Source organism: Anolis sagrei, chromosome 2 (assembly GCF_037176765.1).
Source record: "Anolis sagrei isolate rAnoSag1 chromosome 2, rAnoSag1.mat, whole genome shotgun sequence".
In the NCBI taxonomy this organism is placed as follows: Eukaryota; Metazoa; Chordata; class Lepidosauria; order Squamata; family Dactyloidae; genus Anolis; species Anolis sagrei.
In genome coordinates this window covers 178,886,881-178,902,798 of record NC_090022.1, presented here as the reverse complement: position 1 = coordinate 178,902,798, position 15,918 = coordinate 178,886,881, and the positions used below count along the sequence as shown (strand labels likewise).

At 40.9% G+C, this 15,918-nt stretch overlaps 1 protein-coding gene across 2 annotated transcripts in view; it reads left to right on the top strand.

Annotated features, from left to right (window-relative positions):
• GRIPAP1 (GRIP1 associated protein 1) overlaps positions 1-15,918 on the top strand; it is a 113,472-nt gene that overhangs the window by 9,838 nt on the left and 87,716 nt on the right. For both annotated transcript variants that reach the window (XM_060763132.2, XM_060763131.2), the window contains exons 3-10: positions 1,840-1,901; positions 2,731-2,757; positions 5,132-5,239; positions 7,854-8,019; positions 10,453-10,685; positions 13,531-13,578; positions 13,689-13,720; positions 15,782-15,829. In XM_060763132.2, the coding sequence (XP_060619115.2) occupies positions 1,840-1,901; positions 2,731-2,757; positions 5,132-5,239; positions 7,854-8,019; positions 10,453-10,685; positions 13,531-13,578; positions 13,689-13,720; positions 15,782-15,829 (724 nt within the window). The remainder of the gene's footprint in view (positions 1-1,839; positions 1,902-2,730; positions 2,758-5,131; positions 5,240-7,853; positions 8,020-10,452; positions 10,686-13,530; positions 13,579-13,688; positions 13,721-15,781; positions 15,830-15,918) is intronic.

Here is a 15,918-nt window from a genome sequence, read left to right as displayed (position 1 = left end):
GGCCTAGAAACTACCTGTGTGCCATGCATTTGCAAGAGCCCCCCCCCCAAAAGAAGTATATGCTCAGAATGTGATGTATGCTAAGACTGTCATTCAAAGCCAAAAAGTCATGTAGCTTTGTAGTTTGAATCATTATAAAATATGCTTGAGCTATATGGGCAATGCCTGATGAAATCTTTGAAGCCAGGCAGATTGCCAAAGGAGCTTTCCTGTGGTTACTAGCAAAAGTGCCGTAAATTGTGCAAAGGTCTTAGGGCTTCCTAGTTCCCCACTCTGGTCTTCCAACAAGGGAAAGTAAAGGTGTGAATTATTTGCTTCTTTCTCCCCTGTTGCTTCTTAATTGCTTTTGGCAGGGACTGATTACTTTGAGGACAAGAAATGTGAATGTATATGTGAGTGCATGTATGTATGTATGTGTGTGTATCTATATTTTTCTATATATATATATATATATATATATATATATAATTAAAAGATTAATTGTACCCAAGTCATGTGTCAGAAGGTTTCAAGTCATTCTTCTGTACATATAGAATTCCCAAATGCTAGTGTCTGTATCTCTTAAGATATTTTCTCATTTCTGATTCTTATAATAATAATATAATAATATTCTATACCTATAATAAAAGTGTATGTTTATATGTTTGTATGTATGTGTGTTTGTATGCGGAGGTGTATGTGGCAGCTTTCTGATTGGCTGCCACTTTCACAGGCCACTGTGATCAGCACAGGTGAGGGACCTGGACCAGACTTCGCACACATAACCCCCATGACCCCCTGTACGTCCTGGTGAGGTATGGGGAAGGACAGACAAAGGATGATGGGATTTGTAGTACTTTCAACCCCTTTGGCTCCCACAGACCATGAGCTCCTGCTGTTAGCCCCAGCTTCTGCCAACCTAGCAGTTCTAAAACGTGCTAATGTGAGTAGATCTATAGGGAAGGCAGCAGTGCTCCATACAGTCATGCCAGCCACATGACCTTTTAGGTGTCTACGGACAATGCCGGCTCTTCGGTTTAGAGATGGAGATGAGCACCACCCACCAGAGTCAGACACGACTGGACTTAATGTCAGGGGAAAACCTTTAACTTTATCTTACACAAATATATACACACACAAAACACATATGCACAGACTGGGCCGCAGCAGCGTTTGGCAGGGGACAGCTAGTAATAATAATAACAATCGGAAATGTTTAACCTGTGATCCAGTACAACAGCCAGCAGAGTGACCTTGTTTGGTGTGTACTAATCTTTTTGTGTTTCAAATAATAATACTATTACTGTAGCTACGTGGTCTTCAGGTAAATGAGAGCCAGCATGTTGTTGTCGTTTAAGCATTAGACTAGGACACTGGGAAATCAGGGTTCGAATCCTTACTCAGCCATGGAAACCCATTGAATGACCTTGGGAAAGTCACACTTTCTCAGACTCAAGAGCAAGAACAAAGCGTCTGTGAATAAATTCTGCCAAGAAAATGCTATGGTAAAATCAGAATATCAGAAATGATTCAAAGGCATACAACGATACACAACAACTTCAGGTAGGAGTTCTTATTGTGAGGTTCACTCTGCCCAATGGCAACTCTGTCCTAGGGTTTTCTTGATGAGATTTGTTCAGAGGAGGTTTGTCACTGTCTTCCTGTAAGTCCTACCTAATATCATGCACTGCATTTCTGTGGCTGAATGGGGATTCAGATCCTGGCCTCCTGGAATCATAATCCAACCACTACATCATGCTAGTTCATCATTACGTTGTGTAAATAGAATTACAAAATAATAATGGCTATGTCTCTAAACTATTTCATTGGTTCTGAATCCCTTTTTATTTTTGTTTTTAGAATTAAATGGTCTTCGGCAACGAGTGGCATTTTTGGATAAGGAATTTGCCAAGTCTCAGAAGGTGAAGTGATATTAATTGTGTCACGATGTTATTGTTTATTGTCTTATTGTCTTGCTTGATGTTTTATTATTTGCTTATGAGTTTATTGTGTATTGTATGCTGTGTTGTCGGCGGCCTTCGCCTTTGTAAGCCGCATCGAGTCCTTCGGGAGATTTGCGGGGTATAAATAAAGATAATAATAATAATAATAATAATAATAATAATAAAGTAGGATGTGATGTGTGTATGTGTGTGTGTGGATAGAGTAGATAATGGACCTTCTTTTTACACACGGTGGAATTTAATCTGTCAGGCACTACAGATACACTCTGGCTTGGAAATATTTGTCACAACTCAACTCCAGTTCAAAGCTATGGTGGCGCCAGGTTATCTCTTTTGGATTTGGGATTCAGTGATTTTTCCCCCCAAATCTTTACAGGAATCTGTTCCTGGTGCCCCCTATGCACCTTTACTCAGTATTGTAAGATTTATGTATTTACTATATTTGTATACCACCCTTCTCATCCCTCAGGTGACTCAGGGCGGTTTACAGAGGCAACGATTCGATGCCCAATGCACCATAAAACATTTAACAGCATGAATATGTAATATAAAACCATAACAATAGTATTAAAAACATACCTCAATTATGTCTCCTAATAAAAAACGCTGTCCAAGAACCAGTGCTCTTAGATTGGAAATGAATAGCATGTTGCCCCAGATATTGATCAATAACTAAAGGGTTAAATACTTAAAAACAGCAGATTCTGATATGTGGCAACAAGTGATTTGTCTCTTCCTCTATGCCCATGTTTTAAGTATGTTTTCACCTTTTGTCTTTCCTTTGCAGGCTCTGAGCAAGAGCAAAAAGGCTCAGGTAAGACTTCTTGAACAAAGTCATTTGCATGGTCCTGATTGCCACCTAGTCCAGATCTATCCTATCATTTGTCATCTTCGCTCTTCTCTGCCCACTTGTCAGTAGAGGCTTTCTTCTCCTGTGATGTCCCTTTTCCACATAGCCAGGGAGTATTGGTAATTTAAGATGCAGTTAGAGGCCCTTCCAGACATGCTCTATATCCCAGGATCTGATCCCAGGTTTTCTGTTTATTCCAGATTATCTGGCAGTGGGGACTCATATAATTCAGTTTACAGCAGAAAGCCTGGGATATATGGCCTGTTTCGAAGGGCCCTAGGGCTGTCCTTGATTGGCATATCTCCAGCCCAGATCTTAAAATAAACAAATTTAAAAATTGCTTCCACAAATATTTAAAGGGACGGACTGAGATCTAGTTGATCATAGGTGATAGAGTGATGCCCTAATTTTTGTGCAACTATAGCTTGTAAATGTGAATGAATGGAAAGAGATTATTTGAAGAACCATGTCCTCCTTTACAAACCTCCTTTGTTTGGAGATTTGAGGCCAGCCCTATAGGTATATGTGGTGGACACAGAGTGGGAGCTTCTTGGCTGCTGCCCACAGGCTTCAGATCTCTTTTCTCAGGGAACTTGGACTGGAATCCTATTTTTGTTCTACAGATGGATGAAGACCTTTCTGCTCTGACATATTTTTGAGGACTGAGTGACAACTGCAATTATATAATACTAGCTGCCCCCTGCCACGCATTGCTGTGGCCCAGTCTAGTGATCAGGAAAATAAAGTAATGAGAAAATGTTGGTTTCTAATATATGTAATGTCTTGAGGCTTGTGGGTAAACAGTATTTCTTGCTGTTTCTTTGTCAGTGTTGATGTGGAGAGTGTCTGGCTTTCCTACTCTGGAACATGCAACATGTAATTGTCCTTCTTTAGAGGTCCTTTTCAAATCTATGATACTATATCTCTGTGTGTGTGAATCATATCTATCTATATCTATGACTGGATGGCTCTTTGTCAGGAGGACTTTGATTATGTTTTCTTGCCTAGTGAAGGTAGTTGGACTCAATGGCCTTAAGTAATTTCTGTTGGTCATGGGAGTTCTGTGTAGGAAGTTTGCCCCAATTCTCTCGTTTGTGGGGTTCAGAATGCTCTTTGATTGTAGGTGAACTGTGAATCCCAGTGTTTACAACTCTCATCTGTGTTCATATTTGGGCATATGGAATATTCGTGCCAAGTTTGGTCCAGATCCATCGTTGTTTGAGTCCACAGTGCTCTCTGGATGTAGGTGAACTACAACTCCAAAACTCAAGGTCAATGCCCACCAAACACTTCTAGTATTTTCTGTTGGTCATGGGAGTTCTGTGTGCCAAGTTTGGTTCAATTCCATTGTTGATGGAGTTCAGAATGCTCTTTGATTGTAGGTGAACTATAAATCCCAGCAACTACAACTCCCAAATGACAAAATCATAATTTTGAGTGATGGTCACTCCTTGTGTTGTGAGACGTTTTGTTGCCAAATTTGGTGTGATTTTGTTCATTGGTTCTTTTGTTTTTAAGGTACTCATTATGCACACAGCATTTTCATATATATAGATGCTGGACTTTCTATAACCTATGTTGTGCTGTGTTTTTTTAAATCTTACGTTTTAACTGGTTTTAATTTAATTTAATAATTTAATAATTTTTTAATTTGTGTTCTGTGAATGTTAAATGTGTGGTTTAGAGCCAACTTGGAATCCAAACTGGGGAAAATGTGGGGTGTAAATATAATTAGAATCACAATAGAAGTGGCCTGTGCAACAGAGAAAAAGTGTCTTCTAAAGGCGCACCATCTATGTAAACAGCAGCTCTTTTTCAGCCGGTTCCTCCTTTTTCATTACATCTTGCCCAATCTGCTACCCTCATCTGCCCTCTTCACAATTGCCAGAAGTCTGCAATTGAGAAAATATGGCCTTTTAGCCATGTGTTGCCCTTAGGATCCCATATTGTGGCCCCTAAAGCTCCTCAAAGCCCCTCATTTCTGTGGGTGATTTCACACATCCCCCAATGGTTCAAAACCCCAATGTTGGTTTTGCTCTCATGACCCTTTGCTAACACAGATCTCAGCCAGAAGCAAAACAAAAAGTGTCGCATGAGGAGCAAGGGAGCTGCAGGGTGGGAAATAGTCACCTCTTTGGAGTTGATTATCCTTGCCATAGAGCTGAGTGGATTTGTATCTTGGTGAGAAAATGGTAGGAAGTGATTATGGGAGAGCATTTCCTAGCCTTGGAACGGAGCTCAGCTTGTTGTATGGATACTGCTCCACCAGCCTTATCTTCTGGCTGTCTATCCGTTCTCGTCATGTCCTGTTGCTATGTTTTCTTTCTTTCTCCTCCAGGAAGTGGATGCCTTGCTTAGTGAAAATGAAATGCTTCAGGGAAAACTGCACAGCCAAGAGGATGACTTCAGGCTGCAGAACAGCACCCTCATGCAAGAGCTTTCCAAGGTACTGGGCTGTAAGAACAGTCCCTGCTGTAGTTCTTGATGCCTGTTGGAGGGCACTGCACAACACAAGACATCCGCTCTTGAGTAGGGTGGCCGCAGGTTGTTGTTGTGTCCTTTCAAGTCACTTACGACTCATGGCGAACCTATCACAAGGTTTTCTTCGCCAAATTTGTTTGGCCTTACTTTCCCCCGAGATTGAGAGAGTTTAATTTGCCAAGTAAGATCACACAATAAGATCACACAATAGGTTTTTTAATTTTAATTTATTTTTATTTTCTTATTTTCTGTTGTGTTCTTGTGTTATATTTTTTTACTGTATTGCTGGGCTTGGCCTCATGTAAGTTGCCCCAAGTCCCCTTGGGGAGATGGTGGCGAGGTGTAAATAAAGTTTTTATTATTATTACTAGCTGTACCTGCCAAGCGTTGCTGTGGCCAACCTTCCCTCCCTTTTTCTCTCCTTTATTTCTCTCCTTCCTTCCTTCCTTCCTTCCTTCCTTCCCTCCCTCCCTCCCTCCCTCCCTCCCTCCCTCCCTCTTTCCTTCCTTCCTTCCTTCCTTCCTTCCTTCCTTCCTTCCCTCTTTTTCTTTCCCTTCTTCTTTCTTCCTTCTCTACCTATTTCTTTTCTCACTTCCTTTGCTCTTTGGTTCCATCCTTCCTTGCCCCTTTCCTTCCTTCCTTCCTTCCTTCCTTCCTTCCTTCCTTCCTTCCTTCCTCCCTCTTTCCTTCCTTCCCTCTTTTTCTTTCCCTTCTTCTTTCTTCCTTCTCTACCTGTTTCTTTTCTCGCTTCCTTTGCTCTTTGGTTCCATCCTTCCTTGTCTCTTTCCTTCCTTCCCTCCCTCTTTCTCTCTTTCCTTCCATCTCTCCTTCCTTCCCTCTTTTACCTTTTTATTTCCTTCTCTCCTTCCTTCCTTCTCCACCTTTCTTTCTTTCCTTCTCCCCTCATTCTTTCCCTCTTTCTCTCCCTCTTTCTCTCTCTCCTCCTCTCTTTTCTTCCTTCTCTACCCTTCTTTCTTTCCTTCTTTCTCTCCTTCCTTCTTTCTTTCCCTCCTTCTCTCCTTCCTTCCTTCTCTACCCTTCTTTCTTTCTCTCCTTCCCTCCTTCTTTCCCTCCTTCTTTCCCTCTTTCTCTCTCTCCTCTCCCTCCTTCCTTCTCTATCCTTCTTTCTTTCCTTCCTTCTCTCCTTCCCTCCTTCTCTCATTCCCTCCTTCTCTCCTTCCTTCCTTCCCCCTTTTCTGTGTATGTGTTTTGTGTGTATATATGCATATATGTGTGTATATATGTGTGTTTGTGTATATATATATATGTGTGGTTTTGTGCATGCATTGTAATGTATTTGGGGGGTTGGACTTTTTAAGTCCCTTCTACTGTGTTTTTCCATGTTTTTATGACTAATGGACATTCGTTGGCCTGATACGTGTCTTGTGTCCAAATTTGGTGTCAATTCGCTCAGTGGTTTTTAAATTATGTTAATCCCACAAATGAACATTGCATTTTTATTTATATAGATTATTATTATTATTATTATTATTATTATTAAACTTTATTTGTACCCCGCTAGCATCTCCCGAAGGACTCGATGCGGCTTACAAAGGCCAAGGCCTCAATACACAACATAACAATACACCTAAAGCAAATTAAAACAATTAAAGCAATATTAAAACAACAAAACAACAAGCAACAAACAATTCACCAAAACACAATAAAACTGGGCCGGACCAGAGTAAAGGGTACAGTATTAAAAGTGCTGATGTGACAGGTGATATGTAAGGATTGTAGGGCAAGTGCAGTGTGCAGTGTGCGGCAATCTTAATTCTAATAAAGTGCTTCTGGGACTTGGTATTGGAGATTTCCTATTCGGGGAAGGCACATCAGAACAGCCAAGTCTTCAAGTTCTTTCTGAAGACTGCCAATGTAGGGGCCTGTCTAAGATCTTTGGGGAGGGTGTTCCAGAGTCGAGGTTCCACCACGGAAAAGGCCCTGTCTCGTGTCCCCACCAAACGTGCTTGCGATGCAGGCGGGATCACGAGCAGGGCCTCTCCAGATGAACGAAGTGAACACGTGGGTTCGTAGATGGAGATGTGGTCACGCAGGTAGGCTGGTCCCAAACCGTTCAGGGCTTTGTAGGTAAGCACCTGCACCTTAAATTGGGCTCGGAAGATAAACGGCAGCTAGTGGAGCTCCTTGAACAGGAGGGTTGACCTCTCTCTGTAAGGAGTGCCAGTTAACATCCTGGCCGCTGCTCATTGGACCAGTTGGAATTTCCGAGCTGTTTTCAAGGGCAGCCCCACGTAAAGCGCATTACAGTAATCCAACCCAGAGGTGACCAAGGCATTATTATTATTATTATTATTAAAACAATCACACACAATTCCAGTCTCCAAAGAACCATCGTAGGAGTACAAGAACCACCCAGAAGTTGGAATGGTCGTAGCTAACTGGAGAAATTTTGCAACTACTTAACCCATAAATACTGAGGGATGACTTTACTTTTTCTTGAAAAGAAGATATTTGCACAATAAATGAATTTTCTTTTTGCTTTCCCTTCCACTATTGTTAACTCTGTGTGTGTCCTGATGTTGAACAATAACCTTCTGTGCTTTTCTTGTTCCTTCCAGCTGTGCACCCAAATCGAGCAGCTTGAGAAAGAGAACAAGACCCTCCGGGAGGGTGGGTCAGTGGCAGGAACAGGAGCCGCAGAAGGATCCACCCCAACCAGCCCTGTGGATGGAGAACTGCTGCGGCTGCAGGCAGAGAACTCTGCGCTACAGAAGAACATGGCAGGTACTGCTCTTGGCGGCACTGGGCTTGGGATAAAGTCAGGGAAATCATGGGCATGGGAAAGGGGAAGAGACAACAGCAGAGAGATTTCACTGTTAAAAAGAGCTGCGCCATCATGATGGCAAGCAGTTGTGTTGTGGATTTTTGATTTTCTGATTTTGGAATACTTGTATTTGCATATACTGTAGATACATAACACTGTGTGGCAAAATTTGAAAAAATCTGCTCTTGGTTTGAAAGTGTTGTTTCCTGTTTAATTGTGAGGTACTTACTTTGAAAGTAGTCATTATACTCCAGAAAATTTGTTTTTGTGCCTGTCACAGACTATGTTGAATGGGTTGAGTCTCCATGAGGCTTCCCGCAAAAACAGTTTAATAAACTTTTTTCATGTTTTTACGATAGAACCAATAAGGAAATGACATTTAGAACCCAAGAACAAAAATTGTGTTACATAGAGTAATATCTAGGACAGTGGTTCCCAACCTTTGGTCCTCCAGGTGTTTTGGACTTCAGCTCCCAAAATTTCTTACGGCTGGTAAGCTTGCTGGGAGTTCTGGGAGTTGCAATCCAAAACAACTGAAGAACCAAAAGTTGGGAACCACAGATGTGGGAGGTGGAATCCAAGTCTGAACATGAAATTTCGTTATTTATTTTATTTACAACATTTATATACCGCTGGGTTGTTGTAGGTTTTTTTCGTGCTGTATGGCCATGGTCTAGAGACATTCTCTCCTGACGTTTCGCCTGCATCTATGGCAAGCATCCTCAGAGGTAGTGAGGTCTGTTGGAACTAGGAAAAAGGGTTTATATATCTGTTTATATGCCGCCCTTCTCACCCTGAAGGGGACTCAGAGTGGCTTACAAGATATATACACATATACTATACTATATTATTAGCATAGTACAATATCAGTATTAAATATTACTATATTGTATTATACCATTATATTGTAATATTATTAGTAATATTACATGTAATACTAATATATAATTATAATATCTATTTATGTTACATACACAGAGAGCAAAAGTGTCACCGTCTCAATCATCCCATGTGGACAGTTTTGAATTTGGGAGTATGTTGACTTTTGGATATGGGATACTTAAACTATACTAGCCCAGCCCATGTGTCACACTGAGTTGATCTTGTTCACATCATTAGTCACATCAAGGGCAAACTAGGATGCATGTGTAGATCTCAGGTGGTGAACCATTGGCCATCCAAGTGGTGTTGACTTTTCAGTTCTCATCAGGGATAGTCAACCTAGTGAGCAATGAGACATGGTGGGAATCATTCATCAGCATCTGGAGGAGTCAAGGTTCACCCTCCTGTGATGTAATGTGAGCAGAGGGGACTCAATGGAAGGGAAGGTGGGAAAGCTTGATTCCACAATCCCCGTTTTAATGAGCCCCCTGCTTCTTCTTTTATCTCACCCGTGTTTTTAATCAGTTTTAATTGGTTTTTTAATCATTTTCTTGCACATGTAGCCTGCCCGTTGTCATTGTGACTATGTTTATTGTAATCTTGTATCGTTAATATATTCATATATTTTATGTAATTACAATGTTGTTGTTTGTTGCATGTGTTTTTGGTTTTATTTTGCTGTAATTTGTTGTTCGATCTTGGCCTCATGTAAGCCACCCCGAGTCCCCATTGGGGAGATGGTGGCGGGGTATAAATAAAGATTATTATTATTATTATTATTATTATTATTATTATTATTGGAGCCCCCGGTGGCGCAGTGGGTTAAATCTCTGTGCAGGCAGGACTGAAGACCGACAGGTCGCAGGTTCGAATCCGGGGAGAGGCGAATGAGCTCCCTCTATCAGCTCCAGCTCCTCATGCGGGGACTTGAGAGAAGCCTCCCGCAAAGATGATAAAAACATCAAAAATCATCCGGGCGTCCCCTGGGCAACGTCCTTGCAGTCGGCCAATTCTCTCACACCAGAAGCGACTTGCAGTTTTTTAAGTCACTACTGATACGACAAAAAAAAAATTATTATCATTATTAAGGTTCAGGCAAATGATGGAAGAGCAAAAAGAGCAGAAATTCTTAAAAATGAGCAAACAAAAGAATAGCAGAAATTCACAAGGCATCGTACGTTGATTTTCCCTCTTAAGTCTTATTGCTGGGGCAAATAGAAAAATTGAGAGTATAGTTTCTTTTTTAAATCCAAGGGTTGATGAAATAGTCCCGAGCTCTTTGTGGGAGAACCCATCTCACATTTACGCTGTCTTTCTCCTCCTCATTGATGGGGTAGCAATGGCAAAGTGATCACTAAAGTTTAAAGCTAGGAGTCGAAATGATGACTGATCAGGGCAAAGAGGGGTTTGTGGGACAGGGATTGGACTCTAAGGGAACCTACGGCATGTTGAATGTGAACTCCAAAGCTGGGCATCTACAGGGCTAGTTTGGAGTCGCTCTGTCTCTTTAGCGTTGCAGGAGCGCTACGAGAAGGAAGTGGCCCGGCAAGCCGAAAACCGAGGTGGCGGGAAGGGGGACGCTTCTCTGGAGCCTCCACCTGCCGGGCAAGAGAGTGTGGAGCCTCAGGCATCTGATGTTGGAGGTGGCAGTACTTCTCAGCAGCTGCTCTCGGAGGTGGAACTGAAATGGCAGACGGAGCGGGAAGAGAAGATTCTCTTGAAAGAGCAGCTGCAAAGCCTCGAGGTAAGAGATCTCCTGGAGCACTGCTCTTCTCCCTTGGAAACCAGTGGCTAGCAGTCTTAGCTGGTAAGAAGGATGTGTGATATTGCTGCACTGGGGCTCCCATCATTCTTCAATATATCTCCATACAGTGGGCCTTTGAGTATCTGCTGGCCATTGGTTCAGGACCCACTGGGGACACCAAAATCTGTGGATGTTCAAGATCCATATACAGGCTGTTTCAAAATGATGGATCCAGTTTCAAAGCAGTGTATTTCATGATGGAAACATGTTCCAACTACACAAAACGTTCCAAATGGTTTAATGGTTTATTAAGTTATTTATTTGTTTATTTATTTACAGTATTTATATACCGCTTTTCTCACCCTAGGGGGACTCAAAGCGGTTTACACATAGATAATGGTAAAAATTCAATGCCTTACAACTACAATAGTAAACCCACACATTAGACATAAATCATATTAAAAACAGTACATCACCAAATATCAAAACAGTTATTAAAACCATAAAACAGTCTAATCAGTCGAGTCGCCATTCCATTCCTTGTCCCATTAAAAGATGCATACATCTATTGTCCAAAAGCCTGGTCCCAGAACCAAGATTTTAATTTTTTTCTAAAGGTCAGGAGCGATGGAGCAGATCTTACCTCCTTTGGAAGTGTGTTCAATAGTCGGGGGGCCACAGCTGAGAAGTCCCTGCTCCTCATCCCCGCCAGCCGCATTTGCGCTGTTGATGGGAGCGAGAGCAGGGCCTTCCTGGATGATCTTAAATTGCGAGGTGGAACGTAGGGGCAGATGCGTTCGGACAAGTAAGCTGGGCCCGAACTGTGTAGTTATCAGTGTACAATGATGGTTTCCCCTATGTAAAATGATATCCCCCATTTGAAACAACAAAAAGTTGCTTTTTGAATATTATTTTGGCATATTTTTAATCCATGGATGGTTGAATTTGAAGATGCAGAATCTATTAGATACAGAAGGCTGACTGTGGTGCTGCAGTGGTAAAACCATCAAATATAGGTAACCCTCTGTATGCATGTATTTGGATTCCACACATTCCACCATTCACAACTGGAAACTATTCAAAACAAAATATTCTAAAAAGCAGACCTTGATTTTGCCATCTATATAAACAAAAAATGTAATGTTTGTTTGTGGGACTAACATAACTCAAAAGCCATTGGATGAATTGACACCAAATTTGGACAGAATACACCTATCTGGCCAATGAGTGACCATCTATATAAATAAAAAATGTAATGTTCGTTTGTGGGATTAACATAACTCAAAAGCCACTGGATGAATTGACACCAAATTTGGACAGAATACACCTATCAGGCCAATGAGTGACCATCTATATAAATAAAAAATGTAATGTTCGTTTGTGGGATTAACATAACTCAAAAGCCACTGGATGAATTGACACCAAATTTGGACAGAATACACCTATCAGGCCAATGAGTGACCATCTATATAAATAAAAAATGTAATGTTCGTTTGTGGGATTAACATAACCCTAAATTGATACCAAATTTGGACAGAATACACTTCTCAGGCCAACAAGTGACCATCACTCATAAAAACACTGAAAAACATAGCAGAAGAGACTTAAAAAGCCCAAAAAGCCCAAAACAAAACAAAAAACAACAACATTACAGCGTATGTGCAAAACCACATATATATACACCACACATATATACACACACAAAACATATATACACAGACTGGGCCACAGCAACGCATGGCAGGGGAGAGCTAGTTACTCATAAAACACTGAAAAACACAGCAGAAAAATAAATCCAAAAAATAAAAAATACATTACAATGCAAGCACAAAACTACATATATACGCAAACATACATATATACACGTATACACAAATATTTGTTGTTGTTCATTCGTTCAGTCATTTCTTTTTAAAAAAAAGAAATATATTAAGTTTTATCAATCCAACGAAAGAGTGAGAACAATAGCAGTATAGGAAAGAGAGGGGAAAAAATAAGAAGGATACAGGCAAAAAGGGAGAGTAAAAAAGTACCCCCAAAAAAGAAAGAGAGAGGGAGAGAGAAAAAAGAGGGCAAAAATTTAAAAAATGACTTCCTTTACTCATTCGTTCAGTCATTTTTGACTCTTTGTGACCTCATGAACCAAAATACATACACACACATATACACACAAACACATATACACAGACTTGGCCACAGCAACGCATGGCAGGGGATAGCTAGTTTTATATAATTTTGCAATGCCATTGTATGTAATGGGAGTTGAACATCCATAGATTTTTGAATCCATGGGTGGTCCTGGAACCCAACCCCAGTGGATACCAAGTGCCCAATATACTATTTTAGCTGGTGTGAACTGATGGGAGGAGCAGTCTAACAGGATCAGAAAGTCTTCACATCCCTATCCCCTGCGCTGTATAGACTGAATATTACGAAGTTCCCTGTTCATGTCTTTGTTTACATTGGGAAAAGAGAGAAGAATCCTGAGGCATTGGTAGTCAGTTGCCTCTAGTTTCCTTGTGTTTGATCAGAGGGAAAGAGGCGACCTTTGTTTCTCCCTTGCCCTCAACTTAGATTAGTTTATACCTTATACCAAAAACCTTGGGTGCTCTGGATGTTTTGGATCACAGACTTCACCATTCCTTACTATTTGTTGCATTTCAACAGGGCCCCTGAGAGCTCAAAGTCCAATGTGCCTGGGGGGTCAAAAGGTCTCAGTTGTCTTTGATAGAATCAGTGTTTGTGCAAAAGTGGTGGTGGGCAGTTGGAGGGATTTGCCAAAAAATGCATGTGAGGCAGGTTGAGCACTTGAATATTTCCACACTCTTGTCTATTCCTCATGCAGGCATCCAAGACAACAGAAATATCCCGTTTGCAGCAAGAACTGAGCAAGGTGAAAAGACATTTTGTGTGTGTGTGTCAAGGAGGGAGGAGTAGGGGAGGCAGTTGGAAGTTGTGATCGCAATTACCTGTGTTAGTTTACATCCTTTCTTTCCTGTGCAGCTTGCAGAGAAGCTAAAGAAGAAGCAGGAGAGGTATGTTCAGGGAGGAAAAGGGATTCCACTAAGGTAGGGAATGAGATTCATTTTTATTAGTGGGCCAGATGGCCTACCTTACTCAGCTAAGAAATATATTCACAAATTAGAAAGAGGTACTGCCAAAGCTCTGTCTATTCTGTATGTTTGTGGAATATATCTGGCATGCTGCAGCCATTTAGCATTGGTTTTAAATTAAAAACAAATTGCTTGCCCTTCTAACTTGGAAGGATTTTAAAATAATTCATCAAATGGATAACATTTATTCAGCTTGCAGTGACTTTGTGGAAATAATAATAATAATAATAATAATAATAATAATAACACTTTATTTGTACCCCGCTACCATCACCCCAAGGGACTCGGTGCGGCTTACATGAGGCCGAGCCCAAATACAACAATACAAACAGTAATAACAACAATACAAGCAATTAAAAATAAAACATGGACAATACAATAATGCAACATTAACAATAAGACCACACGATTAAAAACTATGGGAAGGCCAAATGTAAAATTAAAATTGAAAGTAATGTTGGAACATGGGCGAAAAAGTGATGGGGGCGTTTGTGGAAAACATACAAGCAGGCCTAAAATGTAAAGTGCTTTGGAGGACAAAGTGCTATGGAAACTCTCTATAAGGGAGGAAACAGATTACTTATATAGACTCCATGGAGTTCAGTGAAGGAAAGGGGCAGTATAACTGGTGAGGTGACCTTGATTAGGTGATCCAGTGAGCCCCATGACAGTAACAGGAATTGAAAAAGGGTTTTCCCAGGGCTCAGGTCATTACATCACACTGGAACCATAGTAAATGCTTTGCATTTTAGCCCTTCATTTTAACTCTCTTTCTGTGTATTGTGAGCCCTCAGAATCTGCTGGGGTTTGATTCCAGGACCCCTCAAAGATACCAAAATCTAAGGATGCTCAAGTCCCATTATGTATAATTGTGTAGTAAAATGGCATCCCTTATATAAAATGGCAAAAATCAACGCTTACTTTTATATTTTTTAAAAAAATTTGAGCCGTGATTTGTTGGATACAGAGGGATGACAGTATACTAGGAAAAGGAGGCTACTCATCAAAGCTTGGGAAAGTTACTATTTGTAACTACCAGGACTGTGGCGCAGCTGGCTGGGAGTCAGCTGCATTAAGATCACTACTGACCGAAAGGTCATGAGTTGGAATCCAGCCCGGGTCAGAGTGAGCTTCCAACCATCTGTGTAGCTTGCTGTGAACTTTTGCAGCCCAAAAGACAGTTGCATCTGTCAACTAGGAAATTTAGGTACTGCTTATGCGGGGAGGCTAATTTAACTAATTTACAACGGCATAAAATCTCCAGCAAGCAAGCAAATGAATGAGGAAGTACTCCATCAGTGTCACAAATGGATGGTGAAGCGACAGCTCCCCTGGTGGCCAGAATACCCTCATGAAGCTTGAATGTTAAATAACCTCTGTGTGCCTGTCTATATACGTTGTGTGTCTATGGCATGGATTGTTTGCCATGTATATGTACATTGTAATCAATCCTGAGTCCGCTGTGGGGTGAGAAGGGCGGAATATAAATACTGTAAATAAATAAATATAACTTCTAGTGTCTCCTTGTCAGTGTAGTGACCATGTTGAGTATGTGAATCCTGGGAGTTGTAATTCAAGTAAACAATGTTTCCAGTCAATGTCAAGGGTGGCCAAATTTCCTTTTCCAATCAGCAAGGTTACACACCATATGTGATTGCACAGTCCAGCAAAAACAAACAAACGTTTGTTTTGGGTTTTAGCGCCATATCTGGAGTTCAGATTCAGAAAATTACATTGGATAGACCCCTAGATATTCTTAGATATGGTTGTCATTGTTTTATACGGGTGAGCAGATGGTGTCTAGTAGATGCTATATGTTATCTCAAGAGCTAAAGTGCATGGGGGAAATCTGGTGCCCTTTTTGGAACCAACAGTTCAAATATATCAAGAAACAGGGCTAGCATTTGAGGCACCAAAATGTGTGTTGGCCAGTGATTTTTCCCTCTGTCCTACTTATGTCTTTATTTTTTTCTCTCTTACTAGCTTCCTGCGTCTTCAAACAGAAAAAGAAGCCCTCTACAATGACAGCAGGTATTTTATTTATTTATTTACAGTATTTATATTCCGCCCTTCTCACCCCACAGGGGACTCAGGGCGGATTACAATGTACTTATACATGG